The 16,414-nt window shown below is 39.9% G+C and overlaps 2 protein-coding genes across 2 annotated transcripts; one reads left to right on the plus strand and one right to left on the minus strand.

Moving 5' to 3' along the window:
* The first annotated feature begins 316 nt into the window (after positions 1–316).
* On the plus strand, positions 317–2,982 carry LOC125006810 (acidic mammalian chitinase-like). The gene is made up of 11 exons (XM_047583214.1): positions 317–376; positions 510–539; positions 637–838; positions 944–1,000; positions 1,086–1,251; positions 1,395–1,519; positions 1,602–1,725; positions 1,844–2,026; positions 2,106–2,225; positions 2,334–2,472; positions 2,555–2,982. Exons 1-11 carry the CDS (start codon positions 334–336, stop codon positions 2,824–2,826), a joined length of 1,461 nt encoding a protein of 486 aa, XP_047439170.1. The 5' UTR covers positions 317–333; the 3' UTR covers positions 2,827–2,982.
* Positions 2,983–6,606: 3,624 nt separating this feature from the next.
* LOC125007371 (sodium- and chloride-dependent neutral and basic amino acid transporter B(0+)-like) lies at positions 6,607–15,326 on the minus strand. The gene is made up of 16 exons (XM_047584181.1): positions 15,186–15,326; positions 14,295–14,372; positions 12,992–13,133; positions 12,771–12,902; positions 12,388–12,549; positions 12,190–12,304; positions 11,969–12,101; positions 11,687–11,827; positions 11,112–11,250; positions 10,811–10,903; positions 10,598–10,723; positions 10,355–10,470; positions 10,171–10,270; positions 8,948–9,057; positions 8,008–8,175; positions 6,607–7,904 (listed from the first exon to the last, which is right to left on the minus strand). The coding sequence occupies exons 2-16, from the start codon at positions 14,340–14,342 to the stop codon at positions 7,773–7,775; spliced, it is 1,857 nt and encodes a 618-aa protein (XP_047440137.1). The 5' UTR covers positions 14,343–14,372; positions 15,186–15,326; the 3' UTR covers positions 6,607–7,772.
* Between the last annotated feature and the right edge of the window lie 1,088 nt (positions 15,327–16,414).

A 16,414-nucleotide genomic window follows, 5' to 3' on the forward strand; every position in this document is an offset into this window, starting at 1 on the left:
AAGACTAAACCTGATTAAAGACACTTGACATATGAATACACAGGTAAGCGTTAGAGGTAAAAAGATTAAAAAGGAGTGTTTGGGAAGATCAGACACTATGGAGGTTTAAACAAAAGTATCCTTGGAAACATCTAACTTCATCATATCATATCATTATCAAAGGGCACTTGAAGGTTATCGATGCTTTCAGTAAATCCTGTGAAACCCCTGTCTTGACCAAACAACTGAATGAGTTTGACTTCTCACTTTCGCTGAGTAGTCAAACTACATCAAACAAAGTTTAGAGATATGCAGAACAACTGAGGACTATAAAAGCTTCTGCAGGTCCTTAGTATGTTGTACAGAGACAACATGGGCAAGCTACTAATCTGCATCGGTAAGTTGATCTTCTTTCTCTGAAAAACGTCTAAGACTAGACATTTCCACAGAAAATATTTATTTACATGGATGATTATGTGGTTCACCTTGCATCTCTTCACCCTTTCTAATCCTGTCTCTAATATTTGCAGGATTGGCTCTCCTGCTGCATGCACAGCTTGGTAAGTACACATTTTATTTAACACATTTTATTTACTCCTCTGTTGGTGATGCATTTTATGAGGTGGCATAATGTAAGAATTGTTCATTCTGTTACAGGATCATCCTACATCCTCTCCTGTTATTTCACTAACTGGGGACAGTACCGTCCTGGTGCAGGAAAGTATTTTCCCACCAACATTGACCCATGTCTCTGTGACCATCTCATCTATGCCTTTGCTGGAATGGACAACAACATGATCAAGACCTACGAGTGGGACGATGAGAAACTCTACGGACAGTTCCAAGGCCTTAAGAACCAGTTAGTACTGCTGATAGTGATAGAGGGATGCACAAAAGAAGCATATGGACAAACTCTGTAAGAGGATAACAGATAACAGAACATATATGTTGTAACTGCTTACAGGAACAGCAACCTGAAGACTCTGCTGGCCATTGGTGGGTGGAACTTTGGAACTCAGAAGTAAGTAGTAATGCACTGAGGGTCAACACTTTCACCAAGAGAACATTGTAGCATAGGTAGAAATTCCTGGTCTTTTTGTTCGTAGGTTCACAGCCATGGTTTCCTCTGCTGCCAATCGTCAGACTTTCATCAACAGTGTGATCTCCTTTCTGCGTCAGTACCAGTTTGATGGTCTGGACATCGACTGGGAGTACCCTGGCTCTCGTGGCTCCCCACCTGAGGATAAGGAGCGCTACACCATCCTGGTCCAGGTTCGTCAGGTTTTTGACAACAGACAAGTGCATGTGAATTTAGGTTATACTGTAGTATTGGCTATGACACAAACCAGAGAACAGGCTGATTGGGGACATATCAGCTATGATCATACATTGACTCTCTTCTCCATAATTCGTAGGAGATGATGAGTGCCTTTGAGGCAGAGGGTAAGAAGACTAACCGTCCTCGTCTAATGTTGACTGCTGCTGTCTCCGCTGGAAAGGGAACCATTGACTCTGGATATCAGATTTCCCAGATTGGAGCGTAAGTACATGGAGTGCATGCATTCTCTCTTTTGTTAGATAGTGGTCTGTACTGAACATTAATCCTCTTGTGTGTTTGGCAGTGTGCTGGACTACTTCCACGTTATGACCTATGACTTCCACGGTTCCTGGGAGCACAATGTTGGACAGAACAGCCCTCTCTACAAGGGCCCTGCTGATCAGGGATCTATGATCTACTTCAATGTGGTTAGTGTCAGGATCATTCTCTATATATGTTAAATATAATATTCTGTAAATGAGTAAAAAAAATAAATAAATAAAAAGCGGATGTTCTTACCAGTCTGTGCTCTTTTTTCCCCCCAAGGATTACGCTATGAACTACTGGAAGAGCAACGGTGCACCAGCTGAGAAACTGCTGGTTGGTTTCCCCACCTACGGTCACACCTTCCGTCTGGCTTCCTCTGACACCGCTGTGGGAGCTCCCGCCAGTGGACCTGGATCTGCAGGAACTTTCACCCGTCAGGCAGGCTTCTGGTCATACTATGAGGTATGTACTTCATTTTGTCCGAATCTGTGTGTGAATGTAATGTATGTGTGTAGTACTTAAAATCTCTCCCTCCCATCAGATCTGCACTTTCCTGAAGCAAGGAGCCACACAGGCTTGGGATGCCCCTCAAAGTGTGCCTTATGCCTACAACCAGGGAACCTGGGTTGGATATGACAATGTTAAGAGCTTCCAGACTAAGGTATGAAGTCGTGTTTAGATATTTAAATACTTGTCATAAATGTTGCTGATTAAGCAAATTAAGCAAAGCTCATTAAACACTTGGTTTTGTGTCTGCTCTGCTGTGTAGATTCAGTGGCTGAAGCAGAGTGGTTTCGGTGGAGCTATGGTGTGGAGTTTGGATCTGGATGACTTCAGTGGCACTTTCTGTGGGCAGGGAGCATACCCCCTGATCAACACTATCAAGAGTGGACTGGGAACTGGAACTAGTATGCCTGAACCACGTATTCTTCATTAATAAACATCTTGAGGCTGGTTCCATATTTTAATTAATGTAATTTCTCTCTCCAGCCTGCAGTCCCCGCACTCAACCACTCCCTCCAGTCCAGCCAACCCGCCAGCCCCCGCATCAACCTCAACCTCAGCCCCAGCCCAGTGGTGGTGGCGGCAGCAGTGGTGGCAGTGCAGGCTCTGGCTTCTGTACTGGCAAGGCTAACGGACTCTATCCTGATGCAACCAACAAGAACCATTTCTATGACTGCGACCAAGGAAAGACCTACACCCAGCACTGTGCTGCTGGCCTGGTGTTTGATGACAGCTGCAAGTGCTGCAACTGGTCATAAACAGTTCACAGTTAAACTCTACACTTCTTGTTCTCATCAGTCATGGGCTGAGTCAATCATCAATATTAATGTGAACCATCCAACAAGGTCACTTCAAGAACAGCTCTGTAACACCTGTCGCTGTCCTGACCTGAATAAAAATAGTATTTAAAGCAAGTTTGAAGCTCTGGTTTGTTTATGTCCATATTCAGTAAAGTTACAAAACCACAACCCAGCAATGCAGCATGAAGCTATGATAGTTACCTACCTTTCAAAATTGAACAATCAAACTTTTGCATTGATATGTTCACTTTTTTTACGGAGCAACATAGACTGCAGATAGTAACATAGTCACAATCGCAGATAAAATCATGACATCTTTAGAATAAATGCTATGTAAATATCAAGAATCAAGAGTCTTTATTGTCAGTACGAGAACATAATGACAGACAAAATGAGAGACTCCAGGCTTAAAGGCAAACATGTAAGTGTCATTTAAATATAACACTTACGAAAATATGAACACCCATAGAAAAAAAAAATATTTACAGTGAAATAATGCAATGTACATAAAGTGAAGCTTAGTGCAAGTCCATGAAATGTTGTATGTGATTGCCTTCCATTGGAGGACTGATGGTTTGTTTGATTGTCAGCAGGGGTATGCGTTTATGTGAGAAGGTGAGTGTGTGTGGCTGGAGGGGGGAGGGTGCATGTGTTCTGTAGGGGGATGGGATGTCAGTCTTTCAATATGGTGGGGGGCGATTGCTTTCACAGCTCTGGGGAAGAAGCTGTCCCTCAGTGCGTTTTATATGCAGAGCTTAATCGAGCTTTCTGACTAGAGTCTTTGTCCCAGTTTACATGCAGCGGAAGAAAATCGAATAACTGATGGGAACATGTCCTCCTCCTCCACACTAGTTGGCAATATGTGTCTTTTCTGCGGGATAATACCACATTGATATGGTCCATTTTTCCGGTTGACCTATTACGTCATATAATAAATAATAAAGAGTCATTCACGCGTCAGACCGGTATTTCAAACAACCAGAAGGATAATAGTACAGCTCTTTTAACCTCCTACGTAATTTGCACGCTTCTTATGGTGCAGGTAAGATATGCGCTATCCCTCAGACGGTTCTTCTACCGGCTCTGTTGACCGTCTTCTTCTGCGATCGGTTTTCTTCGATGTTTCATGTTATCTGATTGTAGTCCGATTAAGTTGTATACTTATCAAATCGCATTATCCGGGTGTCTTAATGGGATAAGGAGAACTCCGATTTTAGTCGGAGTAACGTGTTTACATGCACTTACGTTGTTGCAATTTGTTTTTTCACGTGCATGTAAACATACTGCCTGAGTCTGGCTGTGTTTGTTTTAGGCTGCGTTAACACTTAGCAAAAAAAAAAATTATTTTTTTTCTTTTTTCTGCTTTCGAGAAATTCTCTGTGAAGGTTGATCCACTGCAAAACTGCATACAGTTGTAGAAAGGCTGTAGTACACATTCCTGGCCTATGCGCGGTGCTCTTTCTGCTACAAAACTTGGCCAAAAAAAGAAGGAGAAGAGGCGGAGCAAGCACATTAACCCTGCACGCCGTATACACACATACATTCTAGATTACAGTCCTTAATCCTTTTTACCTCATCGTAGTGGCGAAGCAACAAGGGTCAATATCTGATGCAGCTCTGTCATAAGCCTGTAGTCCGCCACTGACGTTGGGGGTTAGAACAGTGAGGGGTGAGCCGATGACATCTGAAACACTGAAAAAAAGGAACGACATAGGTTCTGTATTTTTCTGTTTCACCCTGAGGCCTCAATTCAAAAAGTTGCAGTTCCATTCACTGAAAGTTCTGGATCCATCATTATGGTTGGCAGAAACGTGCAAGACATCATGTTTTTTGCTGTGCAGCTCCCATACCACACTGTCTCACTGAGACACAGAATGCTCTCAATTGTGGCCCTGTAGAAGTTTGTGAGCAGCTGTGAACAAAGTCCAGTTCGCTTCAACTTCCTGAGAAAGAAGAGCTGTTGTTGGGCCTTCCTCACCAGGTGTGAGGTGTTCTCAGTCCAGGATAGGTCAGAGGAAATGTGGATGCCCTGGAACTTTATGCTATTCACACGCTTCACCACCTCCCCATGTATGCATAGAGGAGCATGTTCAGTCTTCCTGTACCTCCTGTAATCCACTATAGCCTCCTTGGTCTTGCTGATGTTCAGGAGAAGGTTATTCCCGGAACACCACTGTGTCAGATTCTGGATCTGTACTCTGTAGTAGGTCTCGTCATTGTTGGATATGAGACTTACCGTGGTGGTGTTGTCTGCAAATTACACAACCATGTTTGTGGGATGGATGGCACAGGAGTCAGTCCAATTCAATTCCATTTAATTTATTTAGCGTCAAAAACAATACAAATTGTCTCAAGGCGCTTTACAAAAACTGACCTGAAACCTCCAGAGGAAGCCTGAATGCTACAGTGGCAAGGAAGAACTCCCTTTTAACAGGAAAAAACCTGAGCAGAACCCAACTCATATGGAGGAACCCATCTTCCAAAAGTCAGTCAGGTGGAAACAGAGAAGATAGAGCGAAAAGAATAGCAAGAGAAACGCGATAAACAAATTCCTGTCATAGATACATAAATCGAGCTGAAGGAAACATGTTGAATCAATCTAATAATACAAGATATAGCTGATGATCTTATGTTATAGTTTAAGAGTATAAGAAGAATCATGGGCAGGTTGTGAGAAGTGTTCCTCCAGGTATGAGTGGATGCAGGAGGCCATGTAGACTAGGCAGGTTGATGAGACCACAACAGTAAATGTAGCTTGGAACTCTGCAGGTCTGATATACCCCTTTCACATCGAAAACGCTGGCATTTTCAGACCCGGGTCAACTCGCCTTTGGTGCACTTTCACATTGCCAGGAGTCCCGGGTGCATGTCTGTCCTTTCCTCTGTCTAATACGTCATCACGTACATTGCAGGCAAACCATTGACAGCCTGGGTGTATTTTTTAAATGCTTTCAGTTTTAATGCAGTTTTAATGCTCTTTCAAAAGGCTGCTGATATTAGAATAAATCACTGGTCTCGCACAGTGCTTAATATGCTGCTGAATCTCCTCTTCTCATCAGATGCAGCTTGCGGATAACAGATTGCCATGATCGTTGAATAAATGTGGGATATCGCTATACATGCTCTATATAAGCACATTCTAAATCGGAGGAGCAAAAAGATCTTATTATGTTCATAACTGTACACCGTGAGTTGTGGATGTACAGTCCCAAACCTCCGTCTTTGGTCTTGAATGAAGCTGCAGTCCTGACGACCCAGAACAGAGAGCGTCCTGCTAGCTCAGCTGCTGCAACGGGGATGCTGTTATCCAACAAGGTCTCAGTGAAAATCACCACACAGCTGCCCGCCTTACATGACACGATCCTCAGTCAAATCCTGTCCAGTTTATTGGCGAGTGACCCAGCATCAGTGAAGAGCAGACTGGGGAGAGCTGGTCTGTGTGGGTTAGCATGTAGCCTAGTACACAGCCCACTCTGCATGCCCTGCTTTTGTTTACGTTGTGTCCTTCATCACCTAAACCGCAGAGGGGGCGTTGTGGTCCACTGCATTTCTGGTTGAATATAATCCAGTTTCGGGGGTGCATGAAGTTCAGAGGTTGTTACCAATATCCCACTGTACAGCCATTCTGTACAGGATTAAGGCTTCAAGTCTCAAATGCGGGCGAAAACACAAACAAAAACTCAAATCTGAACATAAAAAGTCTCAAGTCTCGAGCTGCTGCATACAGCTACACTGCCATTTTGGTTTAATAGAAGATTTAATAGAAGATATTTGAAGAATGAAGAAGCACAAAATATATAAAACAGACACACCTACAGCACATATTCCCACTGAAACACATGCAGACAGCACTACTTTGGATAAAATCTTTTTTATTATTAATGGAACAAATATAGACTTAATGAGGTACATTTAAAGAGAAGGGTGATAAAACGATCATCGAACAGAACAAAGGAGGAACCCTCAGTAGTCTGGATATTTGTTTAATGTCTGCTCTCTACCAGGTGGAGCTCTTGGAGAAATTATGAGCTCTTTAGCACACAAAGCCAACATGTTTGTTAATTACCATCTGAATGTTGACAGAGTCTGTTACAGTTAGATCTTAAAGTCTTTCACAATGAGTTGATTTGGTGATGGTGGAGTTAAAAACACAACAAACAAGACAAACTTCCAACTGCAGACACAGAACTTCAATTAGGCCTAGGGACATTTAAAAAAAAGAAAAAATCTATCTTTAAAAAAAGATAGTTACACTGAAATCAATAAAGAAAGGCTTTACAAATGCCTACCATGACAGTAGCAGTCAATTCCTCTGACTGCAACTGCAATACTGTGCTTAAAAATGCAAATAAGGGCATAACTTATAACCAAATAACCAAACCAAATGAAACTAGGGTGGCAGCCGGAAACCGTTTTCATAACCACACAATAAATATTTGTATTAATAACCAAGTAAAAACTTGATATGATCGTTGTTCTCTGATTTGAATAAATATGTTCTTTCCGCACATGTTTGCCCAGCATGAGCTTTAACAGTAGCAAAATGACAAAATGTCTTTCAAAGCAGATGTGGACAAAACTGTTTAAAAACCCTAAAAATGATTCTGTCTCAGTCCATCTTGGTCTTTTATAGCATAGTTTCAGTGTTGTCAATAGAGTTGTGAAAAATCTCTATTCACCACAAATTCAAAGATGCACAGCCAGTAGAACCATTCTCTGCATGTCAAAAGCTTCACATTGATAAGCATTTTTGTGTTTTTGAGGCCTGTAAACACTTATAAATCATTGGATGACTTTATTTAATGTACAGGTTAATAGTTAAGTTGGAGTCTCTGAGCAGAATGATTTCAGTTTGGCTGCAGAATTATTGTCAACATAAACTTATATCAATGTAAAATCTTTTTTCATGAACCCATTTTCTTATTGTCTGTTAATATAATTTTTTGGCAGCATTTTTCTTCTGAGTAGCGTTCCCCTCTGTTGATTTCCAAGTAGGGATGCCATTTCTCAGAGGGATTACACAATAACAGGAAGCGCTGTAGAAAGTATAGTGCAATTAAAATTTTGTAAGACAAAGCAGCCTAAAATTTAAAACAAACAAATATATACTAACTCTATTAGAAAACATGAAAAACAAACCTTCCAGAGGTTTCCCTCCGCTTTTGTGATCTTATACACAGCAACAACAGGGATCCAGACGAGGACGAATGCAATCATGCACCATCCAAGAGCCAAACCCCAGGAGGGGTACTCGATATCTGCATATGTTGGGTCTGTATAAGTCACCATAGACCATACGAAGATCCCCTAGAGCCAACAGAGCATGGAGTCATATCTGTGCAGGCATACAGAGCAGTTTACAGAAAACAGAGCTCTTGAATGTGGTATATCTGTGCCTAACGTGCCAAACATAAAAAAGAAATTGGTACTTAAAACACTTGTTGACCTAATACAAACTATGCCACACAACATAATGTATGTCTGCAAGATGTAATGACAAATTAAATTAATTTCACTCTCATTATGTGGGAACTACAACATTGTTTTACCAATCATACAACCATTACATAACCGCAGCATAACAGGGGTTGCTGGAACCTATCCCAGCTGAGGGAGGGTACACTCTGGACAGGTCACCAGCCTATCGCAGGGCTAACACAGAGACAAACACCTAGGGTCCATTTAGGGTCACCAATTAACCTAACGAGCATGCTTTTGGAGGTGGGAGGAAGCCAGAGTACCCACAGAAAACCCACGCAGACACAGGGACAACATGCAAACTCCACCCAGAAAGGGCCGCTGTGCCGCCCTTCTATTATCATTTTGGTAAACCTACATGTTCATTCATTAGTTTTAAGTTACCTAATTTCATACTTTTTGCTCAAATATATTTTTCTATATCACCTTTCTCTCACACTACAGGACAAAACAAACTAAAATGGTTACAGTTTTTTGGTATACAATACCCGCTTTGTAAGTTGAGGGGTAAGAGTTGAAATATGTTGATGGATTTGTTGCATTTTGCAACAACGCAACAATGTTGAAAAAAAAAAATGCAGAAAAAAAATTATATATTCACCAGTATAATAAATGGGGTGATGACGAGCCAACTAGCTTTCCACCACAACCAGAAGTAGAAGCTCTGTTTTTCAATCATCATCTCGATGTCTTTAATCAAACGATTAATACCTGTTGTGCATGACAAGAACAAGTTCAAGTGAAAGCAGCAAAAAGCAATCTTCCTTCACATTAATTAAACCTTGGCATAGTTAAATGCAGTAGAATCCATGCAAAACTGAAAGAATGCGTTATTGTCTGGAGTTTAAAAAAAAAATACTGGACAGTGAGTGGACAAATTATCTGTGTTTATCTATCGTGATTTTTTTTTTCCCCAAAAAAAATGTTCTTCCACCATCCCCCTCCTAATCAATAGTAGTTGAAGCTAATGGCCGAGGACCAACGCACCTGCTTCACCTTCAGGGGAACATATTCATCCCTGGCCCAGCATTGAGGCCACATCTGCCTTGTCTAAATGTCTAAAAATAATAGCCATAGTGCAACCTAATTTCAGAAAGCACATGATGGTAAGTAACTTTAAGACAACGACTGTTAGTTAGTGAAGCTAAGTCAAAATTATTTTAAAAATAATTATCACAACTCACAACTATGGTACAAAAAAGTCTTAAACATGAGCTATAATAAATAATATTATGATAGAGAGAAATCACATCTATCACATCAAATGTTAACATTATGAGATCATGAGATATACTTTTTTTTTCTTTTTTTTTTGCCAAAACTCTGCTAAATATACAGTGAGTTATCTTTGTGTTCACTATCTTCGTGTGGCCTGTTGTTCAAATGCTTTAGATGTTTTGAAAATACACATTTTTACAGTTTTATGTTTGCTCAGGTTGTGCATTGTACATGCACAACTCAGACTGCTTTAAAGAGTCAATACATTTCAAAAAACAGTACACTTCAATACGTTTTAGCCTTGCTGTCTGATGGTGCTTAACGAAATGTACAATAAGTTACTCATTACTTGAGTAGTTTTTTTGGAGATTCTTTTTTACTCTTACTCAAGTACTTTTTATAAGTACTTTTACTTCTACTTGAGTAATGATTATTACAAATACAAGAAACACTTTAACTTGAGTACCAGTTTACTCTACTCACCACTGGTGAACTGTAAATGAGTACAGATGCTGTACTTTGCATAAGAGAACCCAGGTGGCTGTATCCTACTTTAGGCATACATAGAGAGCGTTACATACATATCACTGTGACATTTATATTTACCATATATGTAGCAGAAACCAACGATCTCCAGGAAGGCCAAAATAAGAGCCACAAAGGTGGAACAATAGTGGTCGATTAGAGTTACCCAGTATATTCCTGCCTTCCTCGGACACACAAATATTGCAGGTGAGCAGGGTAAAGATTGAAATCTGTAGTTCAATCAATTTCAGGAGTCCTACCATACCGCTGTCACACATGGAAGACCCAGAAGAAAGACGATGATACACACACCAATGCACAATAAGGGACGTTTGGATTTGAAGACAGGGAAGGAATCCATCAGGGTGGTCATGATCACCTCTAATGACAAATAAAGAGATAACAGTCAATGATGCTGGTCAACAGGGATTCTTAATTAACAGTATGGTTGTTTGATATCTCTCTATATATATATATGTGGGCACTTATGACTGAAGATGAATTTCACCTATGAATGTAAATTGAGAGTCCAGACCAACAATCAAAAGCATTAAGAAGAACAAAACGGACCACACTGGGGCAACGGGAAGTGTGGCCAGAGCCTCTGGATATGCAATGAAAGCAAGAGCAAACCCTGAAAAGAAAGAATGGATACAACTGACATCAGAGAACACACAGAGGACTTTTGAATTAAAACAAAGTGGTGTTAATGATGTCTGACCGTCATCCACCACTTCGTCTACAGGCTTTCCACTGTTGTGAGCCATATGTCCCAAAACTGAAAAGATAGCAAAGCCTGCAAACACACTGGTCCCTAAAAGGAGATGGAAATAGCCAAACAGACTAATTAGCTTAGACATACAGTATAATGCTTTAAATGATTTCAAACAGAAACTATTTCCTAATGGCCTACAAAATAAAAGAAACACCCATGAACAAGTCACTGGAATACTGGTTGTCAAAATGTACACAAAGTGGCTTCAATATTTACACAACAGATAAGCAATGAGGTGTGTTTATACCATGGTTAATGAAGCTAAGAGCAACTGAGTCCCAAAGCACCATTTGGTTGTGGAAGTTGTTATAGGACGAAAGGGTCACGACTCCACCCCAAGCAATAGAGAGAGAATAAAAAGTCTGACTCGCTGCATCCGTCCAGATCTAAAACACACGTTTAGAAAAGAGAAAGAGGAGAGGTGATATAATGTAAAAAATAATCTACATTGTCAACAAGCCACAAGGGTGGGAATGCTTGTGGGTTTCTTGTGGATCTAGGATGGAAATGTTTGAACAATTGTTGGGTGATTTTTTTTTTTTTTGTTTTTAATTTTTTTTTTTTACGTATTAAATCCAATGCCCATTGCACAGCTTTCTGTAAGTTTCCATGGCGTGCACATTACTTTATTTCCTACGGAAGTCCTAAGCAGCCAGGAGTTCACGTATTGTTTTCATGTGATAACAATTTAATTTCCTCTGTTTTCTCAAGATCTTGAGTTATTTATCTTGTTATCTTTTAGACACTCTATGGAGGGCCCTATCTAGAAACAAGAAGTGAGTTTGGACCATAGAGGGTTGTGAGAAGTTATGTCTGGGTTACCTGGGCCTCAGTCAGTTTGGTGAAATTAGACTTGGAGCCAATGTAGAAAGCGATGCCTTCTTCAGCTCCCTCTAGTGTCACACCTCTGATCAACAGGATCAGAATCACCAAAAAAGGGAATGTTGCAGTGAAATACACAACCTGCAGAGACACATGTCACACATTCATACACTGAACCTATGAGCTAACCTCAGTAAAATGCCAAAAAAGATGTGAACCATAACACATGTCTTCACAAAATGGAACAAAACAAATCTCACAAAAAGAATAAACTTGACTTGCTTTGCCTGATATCTTGATTCCGTACATGAGAACAGAAGCGACAAGGGTGGAGCTCAGCAGCAGACAGAGAGCTAAGTGCCAAACTATTGATCCTGTTTCATCTAGACCACTGGATCTCTGCAGAGCCACACGACTGAGAAGAAGAAGAAACATCTGTAAAGACACTGCGATACGATAAATGTGGATTTGTGCTTGTTTGCATTAAAGTGTGCGATTCATACTCCCAGTACTGCTCACTCGGACTCTGCACTGGAACTGTGATCATGTCGGATGAAGGACAAGTTTGGTTTTCCTGAGTCCAGTTAGTCATCAGAATGCCGCTTACATTACAATACACTACAGGAGGAGACGTGACCAGTGAGTGGCTTGACCTGAAATATCAGTGCAAATGGAATAAAGGTGACGGAGCGGAGGAGCACCTATAGGCGTGCTGCTGCAGTGGCTGTCAGCCCAACTAGAGCAGCTGGACCACGGCAGAGTAGACTGCATGGAGGCAAAGAGGTAGAAGAGGCTGTAGGCGATGATGACGTTGTAGTAAATTGCAGTTATTGCGTTCAATGTAATTATGCCTATGCCAACTCCTGTAGAAGATAAAGGTTATAATTCAGTTTTAATAAATTACAAAGCAATAACGAAATGAGATATCTCCTGCCATTATGTGCAATAACAACTAATTTATCCATCCATCAAAAAAATATAAAACTTCTTTTTACACTAAAAATAGTACAACTCAAAACAGGCTTCTATTTCATGTTTTGGGTAGAAGCATGGGGTCCTCAACAATGATTTCTTTCAGACTTACCCTGAAGTATTGGCACTGCTCTCCACATGTTTAAGGGACCTTGGCTGCAGAACTGACCGACTGCACTTTCCATGAAGTAAAGTGGAATTCCACACAAAAACAATGTCAGGAAATAGGGGATGAGAAAGGCAGCTGTTCATAGGGATGAAAACAAGCTGTTGTGAATACCTGGAACACTGTTATCAAATGTGTGCCTCTAAACACTGATGCCACATAAATACCTCCTCCATTCCTGTAAGCTAAGTATGGAAACCTCCAGATATTTCCCAGACCAACTGCATAGGCAGTCATAGTGAGTATGTACTCTGTCTTGTTGGTCCAGTTTCCACGCTCAGACTTCACTGCACCATCCACAAGAGATTCCTGGTCAAGAGCACAGGGAGCGAGAGTTTCAAATGTTATTATATGCACATGTGTATTCAAACAGCTGGAATAAAAACATTACAACTAGTCCACTCAGGAATTACATTTCCTTTCTCCTACATTATGACACTGGTTATGTGCTAACTGTTTTCTGCAATATCGGTCGCTGTTATTATTATTATTATTACTATTATTATTATTATTATTATTATTATTATTATTATTATTATTATTATTATATTATTATATATTATTATTATAGCCAAAGCATACCTATACAAATGAAATGCAGACTAGAGCCTCAGTTAACAGGGCACCTGCTCAACTGGGTAAGGTATGTCATGAGATGCTAAGGTACAAAGGACACCTCAAGGACATCTCAGGTGAGACACAAAATATTATGCAAAGTTATGCACAAGAAGAAACTTGCATGTTGTGCCACTCGCAACCTGCAAGTCTTGTCTTTTCCTTTTGTGTATTGCTATGACATGCACCAGATGGTTGGTTGTGCCACCTGAAAAGCTGTCTTTGGTCATTTTTGGAAAAAGAACCACTTTAAAAAAAAATGCTGGACAGTGAATGGACAAATTATCTATGTTTATCTATCGTGAGATAAAGATTCTGACAAGATTTGAAATCTAGGAAGCACTTAGTGTAGCTAGCGACTGATAGAGAAAACAGCCTGACAATTCCCGGCCCACAACCTCTTTGTGATGAAGAACTGGTCTGGAGTCAAGATTCAAAAAATGCACAGAAGCAAATGAGAATAAAAACTGTCACCGTTGTATTTACACAGTGGAGAGTGTGGGGGACTGAGGGAATGGAGGGTGTTCAGCAAATGAAAGGTGTATGCAGTCACTCAAGGCAAAACTGTCTGCAAACATTTACACAAACGTCTGTTAACGTTTTGCCTAACACCAAAGAATGATGACGCATCATAGTAACTTATTTCTGAAGAAGTGGAGACAATCCAAATGGCATCGTAATGATGTTGGCAGCAGGTTGTTTAGATCAAAGTTTAAAGCCTGCCAGACACGTTTACTTTGGCTGTTTTAAATGTAACCACCTGTTGTGCAAAAGACACAGGCAAGACATCAGTTCTATAAAAGATGGAGTTTAACATAGTGAAGATTAAGACAAAACAGACGTCAGCACTCTTACCTGACCAGCTGGTGGATCCTTGGGAGACTTTGAGTCACAGTTTGGCATTTTTTTTTCAGCAGCTTCTAATGATTTGTCCTTAAAAAAGAAGGGGAGGGTTTAGAATCAAGGTAACTTTACAGCAGTAAACACCAGTGGCATATTAAGATTATGTAACTCATGTGACTTAAACATACTGCACACATTGTTATTCTAACAAAGTGTACACATTTTTTTTCTTGTTTTATTGGGACAAGGATTCCTGATATTCCTGAAATAAATGTTTCACAATTTTAGTAAATTTAGTTGCATGCAACCGTAGATCATAGAAGATGTTTTAGGTTGCTCTGTGGATCAAATTTGCTCACTCACTTTACACTCTCCAACGTCACCCTACCACATCACACCCCGTCTCATACCATTCCCTCTACATTCCAATGCACCTGTCTCCCCTTTGGACACCTAATCCCATGGCAACACTTTTCTCACAGTATGTTGACATTTTATATCATCTATGGGCACACAGATGTATAAAAAGATATATACACATTGTTTGTTTTTTGTTTTTTTGACAACTTTGGGCTGGAAGCTTTCTAACACACTATAAGGGTTAAAAAACAAGAATAACTCACAGTAGAAAAGCTAACGTAGTAGAGTGGTTACTATGGCAGCAGACCCAGTGGAAAAGGTTACAAATTTAAGTATTAGTTTTTTGGGGGTTTTTTGCCTGCTGTCATAACATCTGCAAGCAGGGGTGAAGTATATCAGAGTTAAAAAACAAAAACAAAAACAAAACAAAACAAAACAAAACAAAAACAAACAAACAAAAAAAAACAGTTGTGTCCAAGTGGATTCTGCATTCTTAATTTCAGTCAAAAAAACAAACAAAAAACAAACAAAAAAAAAACTTACACTGCATCCAGCGAAGCTCTTGCGGTGTTTGGACTATATGTCGGTTGTCCTTTCGTGTCTCTGACACCACTGCTGCTGTGACTCACACAATATGCAGTGAACGTGTCTGGTGGTTAAAACAAGGCTTGAGGAAAAAATCACCTGATCAGGTTTGCACAGTTAAGTCATACTTCAAGTCTGAAAGCAAACGGTGAATACCACAGCTTTTGTGAGTGTGAGACTTTTACATACGAAAGGATGTTACATAGAGACTGTCTATTCAGAAGAAGACTTGCAGTTTAAGGAGAAACATTGGTTAAATGTTTGTATGTACAATCTCACACACACATATATAGGATTGACAAACTGATCCAAAAGACTGGAAACATAATAGGCAAACTGATTCCGTAAATACTACAGGATGTTTTACCTACCATTCTCAAGCGAACTGTACAACAACTAACTACCTTTGTGATAGATAACTTCATGTTATCCATGTTAACTTCTGTCTGTATTTCTTGTACATTTGTTCATATGTTGTACATTTTATTTTATTATTTTTATTATTATTGTTATTATTATTATTTTTATTATTTAACTTTACCTTCTTTACATTTCACTTGCGGTTTTCTTTTTTATGCGTAACTGATTTACTGTGACCAAGTAATTTCAATGTGGATCTGTAAAGTCTATCTGCTGTAAGTCTAAGACATCTGGAAACTATCCATTTATCTGGCTTTTCAGCTTTTGTCAGAGCTGTGCCTCCTTCAGAACCAGAATCAGTATCACGAGACTTTTACTGTCACTGCATGTCCACATGCAGCATACAATTATGATGGCCCTTCTTAGAGAAAAACATACACTTCCTTCCCCCATCTTGCATATCAATTCCACATCCACATACAAATATACTCATGCACACGCACCCACTTTAGACATTTAGTCTAAAGTGACCTTGAAGTCTTGTGAAGTTTTTTTTTCTTTTTTCCGTATTTCACTAAAGGATTTGGTGAAGTCCTAATGTGACGTTGTGAAAAGTGTAGTTGTCATGTGGTAAGTTATATTATATACAGTGTATAATTTTATGTTCATTTGTGGTTTCTCTTTCTTTTCTTTAAAGCTTCAAACTGACACCTAGTTATTAAGTAAGACAGCAACATAAAACAATGCACACTGTGGTTAGGAGAAACTGAGACGCAGATGCAAATTAAAGAATAGCTGCAAGATTATGTAGCACATTTGGGTCAATT

This window comes from Mugil cephalus, chromosome 4 (genome assembly GCF_022458985.1).
Source record: "Mugil cephalus isolate CIBA_MC_2020 chromosome 4, CIBA_Mcephalus_1.1, whole genome shotgun sequence".
Taxonomy (NCBI): Eukaryota; Metazoa; Chordata; class Actinopteri; order Mugiliformes; family Mugilidae; genus Mugil; species Mugil cephalus.